Source organism: Nomascus leucogenys, chromosome 8, assembly GCF_006542625.1.
Source record: "Nomascus leucogenys isolate Asia chromosome 8, Asia_NLE_v1, whole genome shotgun sequence".
Lineage (NCBI taxonomy): Eukaryota > Metazoa > Chordata > Mammalia > Primates > Hylobatidae > Nomascus > Nomascus leucogenys.
In genome coordinates, this window is record NC_044388.1 from 101,276,209 (window position 1) to 101,299,556 (window position 23,348).

General features: G+C 42.0%; 1 protein-coding gene and 1 pseudogene across 1 annotated transcript in view; one reads left to right on the forward strand and one right to left on the reverse strand.

Annotated features, from left to right (window-relative positions):
• The window catches only part of PPP6C (protein phosphatase 6 catalytic subunit), a 47,701-nt gene that overhangs the window by 3,531 nt on the left and 20,822 nt on the right, over nucleotides 1-23,348 (reverse strand). The window contains exons 2-6 of the mRNA XM_003264131.4: nucleotides 20,616-20,711; nucleotides 10,823-10,888; nucleotides 8,230-8,371; nucleotides 3,920-3,999; nucleotides 3,547-3,756 (exon numbers count right to left, since the gene is read on the reverse strand). Of these exons, the coding sequence (XP_003264179.1) occupies nucleotides 3,547-3,756; nucleotides 3,920-3,999; nucleotides 8,230-8,371; nucleotides 10,823-10,888; nucleotides 20,616-20,711 (594 nt within the window). The remainder of the gene's footprint in view (nucleotides 1-3,546; nucleotides 3,757-3,919; nucleotides 4,000-8,229; nucleotides 8,372-10,822; nucleotides 10,889-20,615; nucleotides 20,712-23,348) is intronic.
• LOC105740186 lies at nucleotides 595-2,619 on the forward strand (annotated as a pseudogene).

Here is a 23,348-nt window from a genome sequence, read left to right on the forward strand (position 1 = left end):
GTGTTTTCTGATTTAATAATAAAGATATTGCTATCAGTATCTACCATTTACTGAAGGTTTAGTATATGAAGATGTTGCAATAATTCTGAAAGAGATTATTCTTTTGCAACTTAAGGAAACAAAAGCTCAGACTAGATAAATAACTTATCTAAATTAAGATACACTGATGCAGGATCAGAATCTAGTTTTTTTGACTTCATTATGATGGTGGAGCGCTTCCCAATATAAGGGGTGTGTGTGTGTGTGTGTGTGTGTGCGTATGTGTGTGTGTGTGTTTAATTGAAAACAGTTGAAAGTTCAAAGTATAGCCAGGCGCGGTGGCTCACGCCTGTAATCCCAGCACTTTGGGAGGCCGAGGCAGGCGGATCACGAGGTCAGGAGATCGAGACCATCCTGGTTAACACAGTGAAACCCTGTCTCTACTAAAAATACAAAAAAAATTAGCCAGGCGTGGTGGCAGGCGCCTGTAGTCCCAGCTACTCGGGAGACTGAGGCAGGAGAATGGCATGAACTCGGGAGGCGGAGCTTGCAGTGAGCCGAGATCGCGCCACAGCACTCCAGCCTGGGCGACAGAGCAAGACTGTCTCAAAAAAAAAAAAAAAAAGAAAGTTCAAAGTATTGCCTGTCTTGAAGATGGCGGAGTAGCATCGCAAAGCGGTTAGTATTGAGTCTCTGGGCCGACTTTAGTTCCAGTCTCTGCAGCAGCAGTGATCGCTTAGTGAAGAGTGCTTAGGGTAGTTGGCCAGGATCCTGAATATTAAAATCTTCAGCGGCAGCTCCCACCAGGGCTTATCTCAGAAAACTGCTGACCACCTGGGCCTGGAGCTCGGAAAGGTAGTGACTAAGAAATTCAGCAACTAGGAGACCTGTGTGGAAATTGGCAAAAGTGTATGTGGAAAGGATGTCTACATCATTCAGAGTGGTTGTGGCGAAATCAATGACAATTTAATGGCGCCTCTGATCATGACTAATAGCTGCAAGACTGATTCAGCGAGCCAGCTTACTACAGTCATCCCATGCTTCCCTTATGCCCAGCAGGATAAGAAAGACAAGAGTCAGGTGACAATCTCAGCCAAGCTTGCTGCAAACGTGCTATCTGTAGCAGACGCAGATCATATTATCGCCATGGACCTACATGTTTCTCAAATTCAGGTCTTTTTTGATAACCCAGTGGACTATTTGTATGCAGAGCCAGGTGTCCTGAAGTGGATAAGGGAGAATATCTCTGAGCAGAAGAACTGCACTATTGTTTCATCTGATGCTGGTGGAGCTAAGAGAGTGACCTCCATTGCAGACAGCATGAATGTGGACTTTGCCTTGATTCACAACGAAAGCCAATGAAGTGGACCGCATGGTGCTTGTGGGAGATGTGAAGGATCTGGTGGCCATCCTTGTGGATGACATGGTTGACACTTGTGGCACAATCTGCCATGCAGCTGACAAACTTCTCTCTGCTGGAGTCACCAGAGCTTATGCTATCTTGACTCACAGAATCTTCTCTGGTCCAGCTATTTCTCACATCAACAATGCATACTTTCAAGCAGTAGTAGTCACCAATAACATACCCCAGGAGGACAAGATGAAGCACCGCTCCAAAATACAGGTGATCAACATCTCTATGATCCTTGCAGAAGCCATCAGGAAAATTCACAATGAAGAATCCGTTTCTTACCTATTCAGTCATGTCCCTTTATAATACAGTAACTTCTGAGGCTTTTTAAGAATAAAATCCACCCCACCCCTTGTTTTCCCTTGGTATTTGATGATGAATTCAGCAGAAGATCCAGCTTGCTCCAGTGTAGCTTTCTATCTCCCACATCAGGTATATCTGAGCTTATCCGAAATGGAGAAGATGGATTGAGATTAACTGCTGGGACTTCCTATCTGCATTGTCTCATTCTGGCTTCCTTGATGATTCTGTGAGACTTGCAGCTTTAACTATAGCTCAGCTGTTACAAGATTTCAGACTTTTGAGGATGTTGTGTGGGGGTGTTTGACTGTGATTGGAGAAGCTCAGACTACTCTGCATGTGAATGCTTCAGGGTTTTCTTTGTTGAGAACAACCAGCAACAAAGCCAACCCATGGGTGAGCAGTTCTCCCCAAGGTCTATGCTAAATTATGGCAAGAGCCCTGGGCAACCCCAAACCTAGTCCTGGTGGCTGAGCACCCTGTAAGGCAGGAGCAGGCAGTTGGGCTTGAGCAGCCATGGGGTAGGGGGTGGGGGGTGGTTGAGGGGGGAGGCAGCACAGTGCAGCAAATGTTTCTTGGGAGGAAGAAGCCTGATCCATCATCATCTGCTTGACTATGTAGCTTGGATTCTCTTTTGTACCTGCTCCTTTGATTTGGCTTTACTTTCATCTATCTCGATCCTTTCCTGGCCAAATATTCTCTTGGGCCCAAATGAACACTGTACCATGGTCTTCTGGAAAGCAAATGTGCTTCCTGCTATGTAATCACTAACATTCACATTACATGATTTGCTGTAGCTTGATCTTCCTTAGCCTACTACCACTGTGGCAGTAGGTTTTAGGTGGTATCATAGTGCCTTTTGATTAATTTAAGTATTTAATTTTCATCTTCCTTCTTTGGATCTATTTGGCTTTTCAAATGAACAGAGATTTCTGTTAAAAAAAAAAAAAAAAGATTGACGTAGGCCGGGCACGGTGGCTCACGCCTGTAATCCCAGCACTTTGGGAGAACAAGGTGGGCAGATGACCTGAGGTCAGGAGTTCCACACCAGCCTCACCAGCATGGTGAAACCCTGTCTCTACTAAAAATACAAAATTAGCCAGGCATGGTGGTGCACACCTGTAATCCCAGCTACTCTGGAGGCTGAGACAGGAGATTCACTTGAACCCAGGAGGCAGAGGTTGCAGTGAACCGAGATTGCACCATTGTACTCCAGCCTGGGCAACATGAGTGAAACTCTTGTCTCAAAAAAAAAAAGATTCATGTTATTGTCTCTTGTAGAGGAAACTAATAAAGCGTCTGTATCTGTGTGATTTGAGATCTTTAAAAAAAAAAAAAAAGTATTGCCTATCTTGGTCTTGCCATTTTGTTACTTAACTACAGTACTTGAAAGGAAAGGGGCTGGCTGGGTGCGGTGGCTCACACCTATAATCCCAGCACTTTGGGAGGCTGAGGCGGGTGGATCATCTGAGGTCAGGAGTTCAAGACCAGCTTAGTCAACAAGGTGAAACCCCATCTCTACTAAGAATACAAAAATTAGCCGGGCATGGTGGCGCACGGCTGTGGTCCCAGCTACTCAGGAGGCGACAGAGCAATAAAAAAAAAAAGGAAAGAACATTTACTTATACATTATTACCAAATGGATGCTGGAGTAGGTGGTAGGTGCTTTCACTGTGTCATTGTGTCATCTTATTTAACCATTAAAGAAAGACATATGTTAATAACTAAACTAGAAATTTAATATCCACCATATTCTGAGTAAGCTAGACTATAAGTTTGTTATCTAGGGTCACCATAGTTCTCTATGCAGCCCATTAGCAATCCACAAATTACTTTTCCAAAAATGTTGGCTTTACCTCATTTGTGACCTTTGCTCCAAAAAGCCAACCTGCTCCTCGGGGACTGATAGCCCAAGTATCCACATCTTCAGGATCTGACCAAACCAGATCACAAAATGCTCCTTTATGAGGAATTTCCTGATTCCGTTCGATGGTTCGAATTTGATCCAGTGTTTTGATATCAGGAGATAAACCACCATGGACACACAAAATCTGCTCATCTATTAACTAGCAAAAAAGGATAACAAAGAGTTGAACATATAACCTCAGGCATATCTAAATTCATCAATGAATACTAAAGATATCAATATGATTGAGATGACAACTAGATAAAAATATGCAATGTGTTATTGGCAGGAACATACATGAGACTTTAAAAATAGAAACTTACAGCTGCTACTGTGAGCATGTCAAAAACTTTGGTACAGTATCTCCAGGCATTAGCATTTCCATATTTGGTTTGGCACTCATCTGTGAAAGAAACAGAAGGGTTTTAATTAATGAATCTGCCAATAAAAATAAACAATATATCCAATACTAGAGCAGCCTTCAGTACAACAGAAATTCAGCTTAAACTAGGATAGCAACATATGACACATATTTAGTCCTGCTAGGACCTCCACATAGAGCCAAAAGAACGCTAGTGACTAACTGTATACAGTTATATGTCCCTTAACCATGGGGATACATTCTAAAAAATGCATTGTTAGGTGATTTCATCATTGTGTGAACATCATCGGATGTCCTTACATAAACCTAGATGGTCTAGCCTACTACGCACCTAGGCAATATGATATAGCCTATTGCCCCTAGGCTATAAACTTGTGCAGCATGTAACTGTACTAAATATCATAAGGAAATAGTAACACAATGGTAAGTATTTGTGCAATAGGAATTTTTCAGCTCTGTTATATCTATGGGACCACTGTCATATATATAGACCATCATCGACTGAAATGTCATTATGTGGCAAATGACTGTATTTCCTAAGGATGTAGTATTGCTCTTCATTCCTGGAATGGATCTAACAAGCAGCTGAAATTATTAGCCAAAATGCTATCATTAGAAGAGTTAAATACTAATTTCACACAACCTGACAGTTACGTTAATATCTAGGCAATTCTGGTAAACAGATAAATTTATTTAAGGAGACAATTCTAGCAGGATAAACAGATCAAACAAATTAGAGGACCCTTAGTTATAGGAGCATGAGCAATGCCTAACTCTTCTCAGGGCTAAGTTGTCTCTTCTGAGATTTTCTGCAAATTGTACAACTAAACACTTGAGCTTCAGTGGATCACAATTGAGGACAGACTGCCAATCAGGTTCTTACAAATTCTCAGTTGAACACTCTTTCTGCTGCCTACATAGTTTTTTGTTTTTGAGACAAGGTCTCACTCTGTTGCCCACGTTGGAATACAGTGGCACAATCAGCAGTGGCGCAATCACAGCTCACTGCAACCTCAACCACTTGGGCTCAAGCGATCCTACCACCTCAGTCTTCTGAACAGCTGAACTACAGGCACGTGCCACCACACCTGGCTAATTTTATTTCTGGTAGACATGGGGGTCTCCCTATGTTGTCCAGGCTGGTCTTGAACTCCTGAGCTCAAGCAATCCCCCTACCTCAGCCTCCCACAGTGCTGAGATTACAGATGTGAGCCACTGTACCCTGACTGTCTACATAGTTAACAGGGTACATGCTTCTTTTGTTAACACCATGGAAGCTCTGTACTTTGGCTTCTTCCATAATTTTAGAAAAAAAAACCTGACATATCACTATTGCCTTAAGTGAAGCTGAAAATGATATAGGAAAGAAGTCTGCGGGTTATGACCAATCCCCAAGATTTTCTCAATTATATATCTCTGTGAAGCAAGATTGTTATGTAAACTTGCCATAAGAGAGCCCTAACAATGAGCTCAGGTTGCAGGCAGGGATCTTGAACTTGGCTCAATAGTAACTGCCCAGTATGTGTTTATCAGAGTGAACTGAAGGCCCAGTGTAAAGTCATATAGGGATATTTTATTCCTTGAAAATCAATATAAGTCCTATAACAACTGAAATTATCTTATTCAAAACATATGTCATATGGCTGGACATGGTGCCTCATGCCTGTAATCCCAGCACTTTGGGAGGCCGAGGCGGGTGGATCATGAGGTCAGGAAATTGAGACCATCCTGGCTAACACGGTGAAACCCTGTCTCTACTAAAAAATACAAAAAAATTGGCCAGGGGTGGTGGCAGGCACCTGTAGTCCCAGCTACTTGGGAGGCTGAGGCAGGAGAATGGCGTGAACCCAGTAGGCAGAGCTTGCAGTGAGCAGAGATCGCACCACTGCACTCCAGCCTGGGCGACAGAGCGAGACTCTGTCTCAAAAAAAAAAAAAAAAAAAAAAAAAAGTCATATATTAGTCATATGTAACAATATGTATTTTATATATTATACATGTAGCATTAGTTACATATATATAGTAGGTGTGTGTGTTTTTATAACATTAGTTTTAGTATTGTTTTCACTGAGCTAATATCATAGTATATTATCCAAAATATTATTTTGCAAAAGAATCCAAAAGTTGTATTTCGATTGGTGTTTATTTTGTGAATGAAAATAAGAAGTAACTTGTAGAAAGGAGACAAATATTATCTAACTTTACACGTATTAAAAAAATTACATAAAAACAATAAATTCTCAAAATTTCTCTAACTGATAATGGCAGACAAACTGAAGAGTAAGAAAGTTCAGATTATCTTTGTTTTGTTTCGTTTTGAGACAGCCTCGCTGTCATCCAGGCTGGAGTGCAATGGTGCAATCTCGGCACACTGCAACCTCCGCCTCCCGGGTTCAAGGGATTCTCCTGCCTCAGCCTCCCAAATAGCTGGGACTACAGGCAAGCGCCACCATGCCCAGCTAATTTTTGTATTTTAAGTAGAGACGGGGTTTCACCATGTTGGCCAAGATGGTCTCGATCTCCTGACCTCGTGATCTGCCTGCCTCAGCCTCCCAAAGTGCTGGGATTACAGGCATGAGCCATCACACCCGGCCCAGCCTATCTTTATAATGAAAGAAGATAATTCAAACATATAAAATTTAAATCTAAAGGGTTCTGCAATTAATGTTTCCAAATCTCTCAATATCTGTCTTAATTGTACTCAAGGAAAATTCAAATTCATAATCTTGACAGTTCTATTTCCCTGAATTGGCTTCCTAACAAGCTCGCTCACTCTCTCTCTCTTTCTCTCTCTCAATCAAATAAAAGTTTTAGAGAATTAGGTAGTTTGCTTTTTTTCCTTTCTTGAGACACAGTCTGGCTCAGTTGCCCAGACTGGAGTGCAATGGTGCGATCTTGGCTCATTGCAACCTCCGCCTCCTGGGTTCAATCAATTCTCCCTACCTCAGTCTCCCGAGTAGCTGGGATTAGAGGCCCCCACCACCATGCCCAGCTAAAGTTTTCTTATTATTATACTTTAAGTTCTAGGGTACATGTGCATAACGTGCCGGTCTTTTACATATGTATACATGTGTCATGTTGGTGTGCTGCACCCATTAACTCGTCATTTACATTAGGTATGTCTCCTAATGCTATCCCTCCCCGCTCCCCCCACCAGTGCCCGGCTAATTGTTGTATTTTTAGTAGAGACAGGGTTTAGTTGGCCAGGCTGGTCTCGAACTCCTGACTTCAGGTGATCCGCCCGCCTCGGCCTCCCAAAGTGCTGGGATTACAGAGGTGAGCCACTGCGCCTGGTCTATTTTGCTTTTTATGACTAAGTTCTGCTTCCGATCCCTGAGGTCCTAGCATTCTCTGGAGTGAGCATACAGAGATATATGTAAAAGGATGTATAACAGCAGCTTAAAAACAACTCTAAAGTCCAATGATAGAAGAAAAACTGATACATCAATTATGGTACATCCATATGGTATATGATACAGCCATGAAAATAACAATAAAGTGAAAAAATCAGGTATGTCCCCATTTTAGTGTGCGTGTTTGTACATATAAACACACATAAATACACACACGCACACACACAAAATAGATGAGAATGGACTCTCAAATTTGTGCAGAACATTCACCTTCAGCAGATTCTAGATTCCCACTCCAAAATATTTTGATTAATATTTTGATTAATAAATCTGTGGTGAGGCCCAGCAATCTACTTTTTTTTTTTTTTGAGACGGAGTCTCCCTATGTTGCCAGGCTGGAGTGCTGTGGCATGATCTCGGCTCATCACAAACTCCGACTCCTTGGTTCAAGCAATTCTCCTGCCTCAGCCTCCCAAGTAACTGGGATTACATGCACACACCACCATGCCCAGCTCGTTTTTGTATTTTTAGAAGAGACGGGGTTTCACCATATTGGTCAGGATGGTCTCGATCTCCTGATCTTGTGATCAGCCCGCCTCAGCCTCCCAAAGTCCTGAGATTACAGGTGTGAGCCAACCCACCCGGCCCGCAATCTACATTTTTAATGAGAACTCAGGTGATTCCAGCTACACTTTGAGGCACAGATCTAGAAAGATGCACACCAAAAAGTTAACAGTGGTCCTCTCTCGAGCATAAGATTTTCAATTGTTTGGGAGGAGTGAAGGAGTGAGGATGTGGGGAAAATAATATACATAAAGCATGTGTATGACTTGTGTAGCTTTGTTTTCCAAAGAGGAAAGTAAAATAATATTCAGAATCAGAGAAATAGGAATTCTTACCATAAAATCCATAGACCTGTGTTATCTGTCTACTCTCATGATTTCCTCGCAAAAGTGTAATACGATCAGGCCATTTAGCCTTTAATGCCAGAAGGTAAGTGAAGGTCTCCAAACTATAGTAGCCTCTGTCTACAAAATCACCCTGTGAAGTAAAAGTTTACAGTTACAAACAATACAATGGCCACAATATTCTTTTCAAATTATATCAAACTGCACAAACTCATAGTTCATAACTGCAATAAAGAGTTACGTACCGAATTATTTGGAAATTTGATTTTAACAAAAAAAAAAATAGAGGTAAACAAACTTTTTCTATTAAATGTTTATAGAAACAAGATTTTTGATTCCAGGGAAATCTACAAGAATCTGCTGTGCCATTCTCTCAAAAACTTTCCCTGAAAAAAACCACCATTTTTTTTTCTTTTTTTTCTTTTTTTGAGACAGAGTATCACTCTGTCACCCAGGCTGGAGTGCAGTGTCACAATCTCGGTTCACTGCAACCTCCACCTCCCAGGTTCAAGCGATTCTCTTGCCTCAGCCTCCTGAGTAGCTGGGATTACACACCATCACCACGCCCGGCTGATTTTTGTATTTTTTGTAGAGACGGGGGTTTCACCAGGTTGATCAGGCTGGTCTCAAACTCCTGACCTTGTGATCCACCCGCCTCAGCCTCCCAAAGTGCTGGGATTATAGACGTGAGCCACCACACCGGGCAAAACCACCATTTTTTCAATCCTCTATTACCTACATTAGTTGATTTGGTCATCTGTTAACCAGTATTTTTTAAGTAATTTTTTTTTTTTTTTTAGATGGAGTTTCACTCTTGTTGCCCAGGCTGGAGAGCAATGGCGTGATCTTGGCTCACTGCAACCTCTGCTTCCTGGGTTCAAGTGATTCTCCCACCTCAGATTCCTGAGTAGATGGGATTACAGGCACGCACCACCAAGCCCAGCTAATTTTATATACATATATTTTTTTTTAGTAGAGACGGGGTTTCTCCATGTTGGTCAGGCTGGTCTCAAACTCCTGACCTCAGGTGATCCACCTGCCTCGGCCTCCCAAAGTGCTGGGATTACAGGCGTGAGCCACTGCGCCCAGCCAAGTAATTTAATTTTTAAAAATTCAATCTTTTTTTTTTTTTTTTTTTTTTTTAGAGATGGGGTCTCACTATGTTGCCCAGGTTGGTCTAGAACTTCTGAGCTTAAACAATCATCCCACCTCAGCCTCCCAAGTAGCTGGGACTACAGGCGTGTACCACCATGCCCAGGTAAAATAATTTTCTATTTTAAGAATCATTTTAACTATATTGGAAGAGCTGCCTACTTGAAGAAAAAAATTTTGTAAAAGCAAATACCATAATTATAACAGCGTTCTAGGTTCAGTTTTGCATTTAACAACCATATATGATAATATACTATTTACACTTCCCATTAATGTCTGACTTGGGCCAATATTACACCAATAGGAAAACAGCTGAAAGAATAGGAAAGTGGCCGGCGTGGTGGCTCACCCCTGTAATCCCAGCACTTTGGGAGGCCAAGGCAGGCTCCGAGGTGGGCGGATCACGAGTTCAAGAGATCCAGACCATCCTGGCCAACATGGTGAAACCCTGTCTCTACTAAAAATACAAAAATTAGCTGGGCATGGTGGCGCGCGCCTGTAATCCCAGCTACTCGGGAGGCTGAGGCAAGAGAATCGCCTGAACCCAGGAGGCAGAGGTTGCAGTAAGCCAATCGCACCACTGCATTCCAGCCTGGCGACAGAGCGAGACTCCGTATCAAAAAAAAAAAGTGACCCAGAAACTTTCAGAAGGAAAGATAATGAGAGAAGGATCCAGAAAAAGTTCAACAGTTAACATTACATTCCAAAAGAAAAGCAAACATCTATAGCAAATGTGTATGTGTGTATATTCATCCATCCATAGATTAAAAGGAGATAAAAATGAATGCTCGAAAAGTTTGAATAAATAATAGTCAATTGAAGATTTATGCCTTAAACCAGGGGTTCTGGGTTATTTTTTACGCCCAACCATTATTGACAGCTACAACCCAACCCAATCTACAGTGGCTTACTAAGGCAATTAACTAGAGGACATAGTTAAATGTAGAAAAGTATACAATCACCTTGATATGGTTTGGCTGTGTCCCCACCCAAATCTCATCTTGAATTCCCACATGTTGTGGGAGGGACTCGATGGAAAGTAATTGAATCATGGGGGCAAGTCTTTCCTGTGCTGTTCTCATGACAGTAAGTCTCATGAGATCTGATGGTTTTAAAAACAAGAGATCCCTGCACAGTCTCTCTCTCTTTGCCTGCCACCATCCACGTAAGATGTGACTTGGTCCTCCTTGCCTTCTGCATGATTGTGAGGCCTCTCCAGCCATGTGAAAGTGTAAGTCCATTAAACCTCTTCTGTAAAGTGCCCAGTCTCAGGTATGTCTTTATCAGCGGCAAGAAAACGGACTAATACACACCTTTTCATATACTGAAATAGGGACTGTCACATGGTAAAGAATTATTATGCAATTTACATTTAGTAAGTCAGATCCTTTCCATTTTAAACAAGCACTTGATATCACTGGTGTTTACATACCATAAATATGTAGTTTGTGTCAGGAACCTGACCTCCAGTTCTGAACAGTTCACAAAGGTCATAAAACTATAAAAGAAATGCAATATATGCTGATTACAAATTCCTGTTAAGAAGCAAAGCAACAAAACTGAGAGTGAAATGTGTAAAGAAGCAGCTAAGAGGACTCCAAATATTTACATTTTTAAGAAATAAAGTGTAAGCCAAACTGCCAAGCACACAGTCCTCAAGCCTAAAAAAAGCACTAAATAAAGCTCAGTTACCATAAAGTCACTCCTAGATTATCATCATAGGCTTCCCTTTCTCATTTTCTTTCATACATCTCCCCATCTATCTCTTGAGAATTCTGACATCCTTTATCAATTGTCTAATTTCTCAGTAAGCTAATCTAACAGCCCACCCAAATTCTTTATCTATTTTAATGAGACAAAAGATTACGGAAACAAGTGGATACCTCTTTTTCTTCCAAACTGAACTTACATGACACTTCACGGTGTCATATAGAGATCTTCCCAATTTCTACAGTTAGAGTTATATACCCTCAGGCTCCACAGCCATGGAGTGTCTTCTCAATGATCAGTTAAAAAAAATTATATATTTCATTATATTTTTTGTTTTAAGACAGGGTTTGGCTCTGTTACCCAGGCCAGAATGCAGTGGTGCAATCACAACTCACTGCAGCCACAAATTCCTGGGCTCAAGCGATCCTCCTACCTTGCCCTCCTCAGTAGCTAGGACCACAGTTACACACCACCATGCCCAGCAAATTTTTATAGAGACAGGGTCTCGCTTTTTTGCCCAAGCTGATCTCAAACTACTGGCCTCAGGCAATCCTCCCACCTCAGTCTCCCAAAGTGCTGGGATTACAAGTGTGATCCATGACACCCAATCATATTTCATCATATTTCTATTTGACTGAAATTTGATAACTGGCAAATTGTGCATTTGTCAAATGTCAGTCAACTAGATTATTATCCTAGCCCTAATTTCCAAAGAAAGCATTACAGTTTTTCTGGAAAAAAAAATAATTTCGGATTAAGGGAATTGACTACAATACATTGGACCAACTACAACTAACAACTTCTAACACATTCATCTTTTACACTTGAAATAAAATTACTATTTAAACTTTTAACAATAGGAATCTTAGTCAAAGTGAAGAAAAGTGAAAGTGAAATGTTAACTACTGAAAGAAATAAAGTAACACCTTTTATAACAATGTTCTATAAGTCTAAAAAGTCAGACAAAAAAAAAAAACAACTTTAGGAAGCTTAATATAAAATGTATCTATCTTCGGAAAATTAGCTAACAGGCCGGGCTGCTCACACCTGTAATCCTGGAACTTTGGGAGCTCACGCCTGTAATCCCAGCACATTGGGAGTCCCAGGCAGGCAGATCACTTGAGGTCAGGAGTTCAAGACCAGCTTAGCCAACACGGTGAAACCCCCATCTCTACTAAAAATACAAAAATTATCCAGGGGTGGTGGCCTGCACCTGTAATCCCAGCTACTTGGGAGGCTGAGGCACAAGAATTGCTTGAGCCCAGGAGGCAGAGGTTGCAGTGAGCCAAGATCATGCCACTACACTCCAGCCTGGGCAACAGAGCAAGATTCTGTCTCAAAAAAAAAAAAAAAAAAAAGTGTTATGGTCCGGGCACAGTGGCTCACACTTGTAATCCCCGCATTGTGGGAGGCCGAGGCAGGTGGATCACCTGAGGTCAGGAGCTCGAGACCAGCCGGGTCCAACATGGTGAAACCCCGTCTCTACTAAAAATACAAAAATTAGCTAAGCATCTTGGTGGGCACCTGTAATCAATCCCTATCCCTGCTATTCAGGAGGCAGAGGCAGGAGAATCACTTGAACCTGAGAGGTGGAGGCTGCAGTAAGCCAAGATCACACCACTGCACTCTAGCCTGGGTGACAGAGCAAGACTCCATCTCAAAAAAAAAAAAAAAAAAAAAGTGGGCCAAGCACAGAGGCTCATGCCTGTAATTCCAGCAATTTGGGAGGCCGAGGTGGGTGGATCACCTGAGGTCAGGAGTTCGAGACCAGCCTGGCCAACATGGCGAAACCCAGTCTCTACTAAAAATACAAAAATTAGCCAGGCATGGCGGTGGGCACCTGTAGTCCCAGCTACCTCAGGAGGCTGAGGCAGGAGAATCACTTAAACCTAAGAGACGGAGGTTACAGTGAGCCAGGATGGTGCCACTGCATTCCAGCCTGGATGACACAGCTAGACTTCGTCTCAAAAAAAAAAAAAAATTGTTATGACATCATTTAAAATATCAAAAGAAACAGCCTTCATGACTAACATAAGCGAATATCTTAAATTAAGATCTAGCAACTCAAGGACCTTATGAGGCCATGAATAATAATTATGACGAAAACCATCTAGCAAAATGCAAAAATTATTAGGGAAAAGAATGGAACACAAAACTTTAACTATACAATTCTATTATGCAAAAAATTGAGTAGGTATATACACAAAGTCAGGAAGTGAACATTAAAAAGTTTTGTAAGTCAGTTTTTTAATAAAAATATGGTAGAAGAGTATCCTTAAACTTTTCTATTGATGTTTACAGATATCTGTTTTTTGTTTTGTTTTGTTTTTTTGAGACAGAGTCTCACTCTGTTGCTCAGGCTGGAATGCAATGGTGCAATCTCGGCTCACTGCATCCTCCGCCTCCCAGGTTCAAGTGATTCTCCTGCCTCAGCCTCCTGAGTAGCTGGGATTACAGGCGTGCGCCAACAGCCCCAGCTAATTTTTGTATTTTTAGTAGAGATGGGGTTTCACCATGGCCAGATATCTGTTCTTAAACAAAAGCTTTTAAAGTTTGCATTTACCAGACACACATGTAGACGATTAAATATTCTGTGTCAGTGATACATAGGTTCCCATTTCTCGAGAACTTGGGCAATTCTGTTTTTTGTTTTTTGTTTTTTTTTTTTTGAGATGGAGTTTCATTCTTGTTGTTCAGGCTGGAGTGCAATGGCACGATCTCAGCTCACTGCAACCTCCACCTCCTGGGTTCAAGTGATTTTCCTGCCTCAGCCTCCCAAGTAGCTAGGATTACAGGTACCTGCCACCGCACCCCCACTAATTTTTGTATTTTTAGTAAAAATGGGGTTTCACCATGTTGGCCAGGCAGATCTCAAACTCCTGACCTCAGGTGATCCACCCGCTTCGGTTTCCCAAATGCTAGGATTACAGGCGTGAGCCACCGCACCCGGCCCTATTTTCATCCTACATTACCAGACACCTACCTCATTGTCAAATAATATCTACCATCTACTCTATGTCTCTCCCTCGCTTTTTTTTTTTTTTTTTTTTTTTTTTTTGAGACAGAGTCTCACTCTGTTACCCAGCCTGGAGACCAGTGGTGCAATCTCAGCTCACTGCTGCCTCTGGCTCCTGGGTTCAAGCAATCCTCCTGCCTCAGCCTCCCAAGTAGCTGGGACTACAGGCACATGCCACTACATCTGCCTAATTTTTGTATTTTTTTGTAGAGAAAGGGTTTCGCCACATTGGCCAGGCTGGTCTTAAACCCCTCACCTCAGGTAATCTGCCCACCTCAGCCTCCCAAAGTGCTAGGATTACAGGCGTGAGCCACTGCACCCAGCTACTCTGTTTTTCATATTTCAGATACTCTGCTCCCATTTTAAACCAAAAACAATCTTGAGAAGTAGATTTTTTTCTTTAATTATCATTATTTTTGAGATGGAGGCTCACTATATTGCCCAGGTTGGTCTCAAACTTTTGGGATCAAGCAATCCTCCCACCTCAGCCTCCTGAGTAGCTGGAACTACAGGTAGGTACCACTTTACCCAGCCTGGAAAGTGGATTTTTTTTTTTTTTTTTTTTTTTTTTTTTTTTTTTGAGATGGAGTCTCGCTCTGTCACCTAGACTGGAGTGCAGTGGCGTGATCTTGGCTTACTGCAACCTCCACCTCCCAGGTTCACGTCATTCTCCTGCCTCAGCCTCCCGAGTAGCTGGGACTACAGGCATGTGCCACCACACCCAGCTAATTTTTGTGTTTTTAGTAGAGACGGGGTTTCACCGTGTTGGCCAGGATGGTCTCGATCTCTTGACCTCGTGATCCGCCCGCCTCGGCCTCCCACAGTGCTGGGATTACACACGTGAGCCACCGCACCCGGCTGGGAAGTGGAATTTTTTTTTTTTTTTTATCAGAGGCAAGGAAACATCCAGTCTGCCCAGTAGTTCTCAAACTTTTTGGTTTCAGGATTCATTTGTGATCTTAAAAACCAGAGGTCCTCAAAATCTTTTATGTAAGTTTTACAAATCAATATTTACCATATTAGAGATTAAAACTCAGAAGTTTTAAATATTTAAATGAATTTTTAAAAATTAATAACATAGGCCAGGCACGGTGACTCACACCTGTAATCCCAGCTACTTGGGAGACTGAGGCAGGAGAATCGCTTGAACCAGGAGGCAGAGGTTGCAGTGAGCTGAGATCACACCATTGCACTGCAGTCTGGGTGACAAGAGCGAAACTCCCATCTCAAAAAAAAAAATCAATAACATACCCATCAAAAAGTATCACAAACACATTTTAATGAAAAATTAACTTTTCCAAAACAAAAAAATTGTTTAGTGAAAGGAGAATTCACATTGTTTTACATTTTCACAAATCTCTTTAATGTCTGGCTAAATAGAACATGGTTAGTCTTAGAACTTGCCTCTGGATTCAGTCTGTTGGGAATATACTAAGTAAAGCAGATGAAGAAAATCCAGCTTCACAAAGATATGCAGTTACAAAAGGAGGGAGTATTTTAATAACATTTTCAGGTAACTGTGCATATTCTTTAAATACTGTACCAAAATTTGACAAGTGGCAGTTTACGACACTTAAAAGTTAATTCTAATATGAAATTTGAAACCGTAACAGTAATCTTCTGCTTTTTTTTTTTTTTTTTTGGAGACAGGGTCTCTCCCTGTTGTCCAGGCTGGAGTACAGTGGCACATTCTCGGCTCAGTGCAACCTCCACCTCCCAGGTTCAAGCAATTCTCATGCCTCAGCCACCTAAGTAGCCGAGATTACAGGCACGTACCCCCACACCTGGGTAATTTTTGTATTTTTAGTAGAGACAGGGTTTCACCATGTTGCTCAGGCTGGTCTCAAACTCCTGGGCTCAAGCGATCAGCTTGCCACGGCCTCCCAAAGTGCTAGGATTGCAGGTGTGAGTCACCAGGCCTGGCGTATAATAGTGATCTTTCATACTCTGTTACATTTGTTATCTTACACTTTGAGTAAATGGTAAACTAGTAATTTGAAAAATGAAAATGACATTGCATTTTATATCATCAAAAAACCATATTTGTTAATATCACTGCTCATCTCATCTCAGGAAAGTCTTTTAAGTGTCGGAAACTGTTAGCTCCATAGTGGTGGACTCAGATTTTCCAAAATTCCAATTTTTCATTAGTAAATTCAAATTTTGTCATCGGCAACAAATACTGTCAATTGTTCTCCTTGAAGTGACTGGCCCACTTCCTTCGCTTTTGCAAATATAGTTGCCAAATACCCAAGTCTAAATAATCACAGTTTGTTAGTCATTCTCAAGTAAAAATAGTGTTCCATAAAAAAGCAGTTAACTCATGACTCAAAGAATTTCACAAGTATTTTTCTTTTCTTTTTTTTTTTTTTTTTTTTGAGCAGAGTCTCGCTCTGTCACCCAGGCTGGAGTGCAATAGTGAGATCTCAGCTTACTGCAACATCCGCCTCCCGGGTTCAAGTAATTTTCCCTGCCTTAGTCCCTGAGTAGCTGGGATTACAGGCACCCACCACCACACCTGGCAAATTTTTGTATTTTTTAGTAAAGATGGTGTTTTGCCATGTTGGCCAGGCTGATCTTGAACTCCTGACCTCAGGTGATCTGCCCATCTTGGCCTTCCAAAGTGCTGGGATTACAGGTGTGAGCCACCGTGCCCAACCCACAACTACTTTTCCTTGAGTAAACTATCTTTCTTCAGCATGCAGTAGATATGCTTTATGCATACTTCCCATTTCATCACACAGATTTTTTTCTTTCTTTTTAAATGGGGTCTCACTCTGTTGCCCAGGCTGGAGTGCAGTGGCACAATAATAGCTGACTACAGCCTCAAACTCCTGGGCTCAAGCAATGCTCCCACCTTAGCCTCTTGAGGGGCTAGGACTTACAGACTCACACCACCAAGCCTGGCTAACTTTTTTCTTTTTAATATTTTTAGAGATGGGGGCCAGGAGCAGTGGCTCACACCTGTAGTCCCAGCACTCTGGGAGGCTGAGGCAAGTGGATCACAAGAGGCCAGGAGTTCGAGACCAGCCTGGCCAACAGGGCAAAATCCCATCTCCACTAAAAATACAAAAATCAGCTAGGCGTGGTGGTGCATGCCTGTAGTCCCAGCTACTTGGGATGCTGAGGCACAAGAATCACTTGAACCCAGGAGCAGAGGCTGCATTGAACTGAGATCACACCACTGCACTCCAGCTTGGGTGACAGAGTGAGACCCTGTCCAAAAAAAAAAACAAGAAATAAAAAAAAGGCCGGGCATGGTGGCTCATGCCTGTAATCCCAGCACTTTGGGAGGCCGAGACAGGAGGATCACATGAGGTCAGGGGTTCAAGACCAGCCTCGGCAACATGGAGAAACCCCATCTCAACGAAACATACAAAAAATTAGTCAGGCGTGGTGGCACATGCCTGTAAATCTCAGCTACTCAGGAGGCTGAGGCAGGAGAATTGCTTGAACCCGGGAGGCAGAGGTTGCCGTGAGCCAGGATCGTGCCATTGCACTCCAGCCTGGATAACAACAGTGAAACTCTGTCTCAAAAAAAAAAAAAAAATTTTTTTTTTTTTAGAGATGGGGAGTCTCAGGCCGGATGCAGTGGCTCACGCCTGTAATCCCAGCACTTTGGGAGGCCAAGGCAGGTGGATCACCTGAGGTCAGGAGTTTGAGATGGGGTGGGGGGGGTCTCATTTGGTTGCCTAGGCTGGTCTTGAACCCATGGCTTCAGGCAATCCTCCCACCTCAGCCTCCCAAAGTGCTGGGATTATAGGCATGAGCCATCATGCCCAGCCAGACTTTTCAAATAATGGATATTCTAAAGGATTGAGAGTTAAGGGAAACTGGCATTTTATTTTACTGTGCAGGCATGTTGGTGAAGAACTCAATGACAATCAGCATATTCTAGTGTCATTCCCTTGATTCATGCTAAGGCACGAGCAGTTTTACCCTCCATTGCCTCTGTACCACCTTAGAGACCCAAGGGTCCACAGGCCACACTTAACAAATTTGTGAGCTAGCTGAAATGGCTTCTCAAACAACTAATATATAGCCAAGCCAGGATTTAAACCAAGTTGTATCTGACACTGAAATCTATAACTCCTCACTATATTACACAGCTTCAATGCTTCTCAGCACAACATGCTTGCTAACATGTTTATTCATACTGATAACCCAATCCTGCAATTCCAGAACAGGTCCCAGAAGAAGATAAGTCCCAAAGGATACATTTTACATTGTATTTAATCAGTCAATAGCTATTTAGAGGCTCAAATCCCATGTTTCTGATTAGCACTGATTTAGCAATCTTTTGTTTGTTTGTTTTTCGTTTTTTTTGAGACAGAGTCTCACTCTATTGCCCAGGCTGGGATACAATGGCATGATCTCGGCTCACTGCAACCTCTGCCTCCCAGGTTCTAGCGATTCTCCTGCCTCAGCCTCCCGAGTAGCTGGGATTACAGGCACGCACCACCACACCTGGCTAATTTTTGTATTTTCAGTAGAGACGGGGTTTCACCATGTTGGCTAGGCTGGTCTTGAACTCCTGACCTTGTGATCTGCCCACCTTAGCCTCCCAAAGTGCTGGGATTACAGGCGTGAGCCACTGCGCCTGGAACAATTGTTTTTAAGGAACATATACAACATAAACAATTGTTCACGGTTTGGTGGTGGTCTTAAAATAACATGTACAAAAGAAACCCAAATTAGTTTCAAATCTCAATTTGCCCTGTAGTGGCTGTGTGTGAGTTTGGGCTATTTCTCTTCAATCTTTCAGTCTCCCTTTCATTGTCTACAAAATAATCCTATCTCACAGGACTTTGGGAAAAAACTGACAAAGAATATGTGAAAAAGTACTTTGTTAACCTCAAAACACAAGATAAATGTTAGCAAGAACTGCACATTTGACTGAAGGTATATATAATACAAAAGTTCAATTTTATGCTTCCAATTTTAGTAGTTCGAGGTTGGTCTCTAACTTTCTGACCTTTGATCATGGCTGTACTTCACATCTTAAAAAGTCTACAATTGGGGGAAACACTACACTGGGGGAAAACATGACTTGGTTTATTCCAGTTTTCAGGAATGTGTTAAGACACTGCTTATATTAATATCCTTTATGTTAGCAAAATACAAATGTTTATTTTGAGAGAGAAGTTACATGGAAATTTTAGGAAATCAATTCCTAAAGTCTACTCTAAAGAACTGTAATTTTAACAATCAAAGATGACATAATGGGACCTCTATCTAGGAGGTGATGACATGCAAGTGTCAGATTTTTTTATAATCTCAACAATCCAGAAAACACCTTGAAAAACCAAAAGAAAATCAGCCTGTAAGTAAGTAGCCAAAACAAGACTTTACTTGTGGAGCAGCCCCTAATAAGAGTCAATTTACACACATTTCTGCTCATGTACACAGTCATATTTAAGGCAGGGAAATTGCACAGGCAACAGTAAGTCCTGTTGGCATCCTTTAAAGACTATATTGTTTGCAATGTATTATTAAGTCTTACAGCCCCAACTACAGTGTATGCATACAGCACTCTATGAGTAATCTGTTCAGCTTTCATTTCCCAGCGAAAAAATTCTACAAATATACATGAGACTAAACACTGACAACAGAATCTAAATATGAGGTATGCCCCTCCTGTTACTGCTTTGAAATTCTTTTTTTTTTTTTAGATGGAGTCTTGCTCTGTTGCCCAGGCTGGAGTGCAGTGGTGCGGTCTTGGCTCACTGCAACCTTCACCTCCCAGGTTCAAGCGATTGTCCTGCCTCAGCCTCCTGAGTAGCTGGGATTACAGGCACGCGTCACCATGCCCAGCTAATTTTTTTGTATTTTCAGTAGAGACAGGGTTTCACCATGTTGGTCAGGCTGGTATCAAACTCCTGACCTCACAATCCACCTGCCTCAGCCACCCAAAGTGCTGGGATCACAGGCGTGAGCCACCATGCCCGGCACTGCTTTGAAATTCTTACAAACACCCAGCAGATGAAAAATTGAGCTAAATATTTTTCAGCTCATTCATCAATGATTTGCTGTGACATCATGCACCAACAATTTTATTTTTCTGTACCTTTGCTATTCTCATTCCCACTAAAGAAATGATAAATTTTCAACAATATATGACAGGAGAACAGAAATGAACTGAATGAAAAAAGTGCCTAACATCAAAACATCTCCTGTTAATCATAGTTATTATGAGCAGTATGTGTTTGTACTTTATATCTTCTACCTACCCCCAACCCCACCATTCCACAGAAAACTAATGCTGCATTATTCACTTCACAAATGTAATTATCAACAAATTCCATCACTAATTTGACCACTGCTTTTATTCACCAAAAATGTAAACCAGGAATCATTAGTGTTACAGAGACTGAGGCAGCCTAGCTTACCACCAGTTGTGTTTGTTGATGTTGCTGTTGTTTTAATTTTGCAGCACATGTGAAAACACTCATGGATCATGGACAGCACAAAACTTAAAAATCTGCTCATGAAATTTTACCTGTCCATGTATATCTCCACACACTGTTACCGGTGTTGATACTGGCTGAACATTTGACTCTTCTAAGAGGAGGTCACAAACATAGTCACATAGCCGCTGTAAAAAGAGAAAATAAAAGGTAAACATTTACTACAACATTAAAACTAAAGATAAAATACCAAAAAAGAAAAATACCAGGTCTAATACTTACAAAACCCAAGTATACTTTTTGATAGGAAAGTACCCTGTGATAATTCGGGGGCTGGATTTCTGCCAGCTGTCACACAGAATTCTTAATGCAATGCAAACTACCTATAGAGACACTAGGTTCTAGGAGACAGACAGCTTTACAAGAACTGTAAAATGATGCTTTTCACCAAAAAAACACACACATATATACATATATATACACGAAGAAATAATTTTAACAGTAAAAGGTTTTTGGTTTTTTTTTTTTTTTTTTTGAAACGGAGTCTCGCTCTATCTCCCAGGCTGAAATGCAGTGGCACGATCTCAGCTCACTTCTACCTCCGTCTCCCAGATTCAAGCAGTTCTCCTGCCTCAGCATCCCAAGTAGCTGGGGTTACAGGCATGTGCCACCACACCCAGCTAATTTTTGTATTTTTAGTAGACACAGGGTTTTACCATGTTGGCCAGGCTGGTCTTGAACTCCTGACCTCAGGTGATCCACCCACCTCAGCCTCCCAAAGTGCTGGGATTACAGGTGTCAGCCACCGTGCCCAGCCAGTAAAAGGTTTTTATCTGGTAATTTAAAAAATAAATTGCAAACCACACACTTACCATTTGACCCAGCAATTGTAGTCTTGGCAATAAAAACATGTTCAAAATCTGTATATAAATACTCACAGAAGCCTAATTCATAATAGCCCAAAACTAAAAACAAATCAGATATCCTTCAATGAGTGAATGGTTAAGCACATTTTGGTACATCCACACCATGTAATACTACTCAGCAATAAAAAGAAATGAATACTGCCACAAAACAACCTGGATTCATCTCAAGGCATTTATGTTGAGTGAAAAAACAAAACTACAGAAAACTGTCCCAAAAGGTTATATACTGTATAATTCCATTTATATAACCTTTTTTTCCCCTTTTTTTGGAGACAGAGTCTTGCTCTCTTGCCCAGGCTGGAGTCCAGTAGCACAATTTCAGTTCACTGCAAACTGCTTCCCAGTTCAAGAGATTCCCATGCCTCAGTCTCCCAAGTACCTGGGATTACAGGTGCACACCATCATGCCCAGCTAATTTTTGTATTCTTAGTAGTTTCACCATGTTGGTCAGGCTGGTCTCAAACTCCCGACCTCAGGTGATCTGCCCGCTTCGGCCTCCCAAATTGGTGGATTACAGGCATTGAGCCACTGCACTCGGCCATGTTTCTACGACATTCTTGAAGTGACAAAATTAAAGAAATGGAGAACAGATTAGTTGTTGCCAGGGGTCCAACAGTTGCAGGAAGGAAGTGGGTGTGGCTATAAAAGGGCAACATGAGGAACTCTTGTGGTGATGGACCTATTCTGTATTTTGACTATAGAGTTGGATACATGAGCCCTTATCCAATAAAACTGCAAAGAACTGAATACACACACACACACACACACACACACACACACAAACACAAGTAAAACTGAAGAAATCTGAACATCATGAGGTGATGATCTTGGGTTGTACCTTAAGATCATGAGTTGTATCAGTGTCAACGTTGGCTGACGTTGTATTGGTTGTGGCATTACACTATAGTTCTACAAAATGTTACCACTGGGGAAAACTGGGATATTTTGAAATAAAAAGGTTAACTATAATTATAAAATTCAAATCTAAAACTGAGGAGCCAGCTGGGCACAGTGGCTCTCGCCTGTAATCCCAGCATTTTGGGAGGCCAAAGTGGGCGGATCATTTGAGGTCAGGAGTTCAAGACCAGCCTGGCCAACATGGCAAAACCCCATCTCTACTAAAAATATAAAAATTAGGCTGGGCGCGGTGGCTCACGCCTGTAATCCCAGCACTTTGGGAGGCTGAGGTGGGTGGATCACGAGGTCAGGAGATCGAGACCATCCTGGCTAACACGGTGAAACCCCGTCTCTACTAAAAAAATACAAAAAATTAGCCGGGCGAGGTGGCGGGCGCTTGTAATCCCAGCTACGTGGGAGGCTGAGGCAGGAGAATGGCGTGAACCCCAGGGGGCAGAGCCTGCAGTGAGCCGAGATTGCGCCACTGCACTCCAGCCTGGGCGACAGTGAGACTCCGTCTCAAAAAAAAAAAAAAAAAAAAATTACAAAAATTAGCCAGGAGTGGTGGCAGGCGCCTGTAATCCCAGCTACTCGGGAGGCTGAGGCAGGAGAATCACTTGAATCCAGGAGGCAGAGGTTGCAGTGAGCCAAGACTGCGCCCATTGCACTCCAGCCTGGGCAGCAGAGAGACTCCACCTCAAAAAAAAAAAAAAAAAAATTAGCCCGGCATGGGGGTGCACGGCTGTAATCCCAGCTACTCAGGAGGATGAGGCAAGAGAATCGCTTGAACCCAGGAGACAAAGGTTGCTGTAAACCGAGGTCGCGCCACTGCACTCCAGCTTGGGAAACAGGGTGAGACTCTTTCTCAAAACAAACAAACAAACAACAACAACAAAAAAAAAAAGATGAGCCTTTTTTAATTTTTTTTATTTTTTTGAGACGGAATCTCGCTCTGTTGCCAGTCTGGAGTGCAGTGGCGCAATCTCAGCTCACTGCCATCTC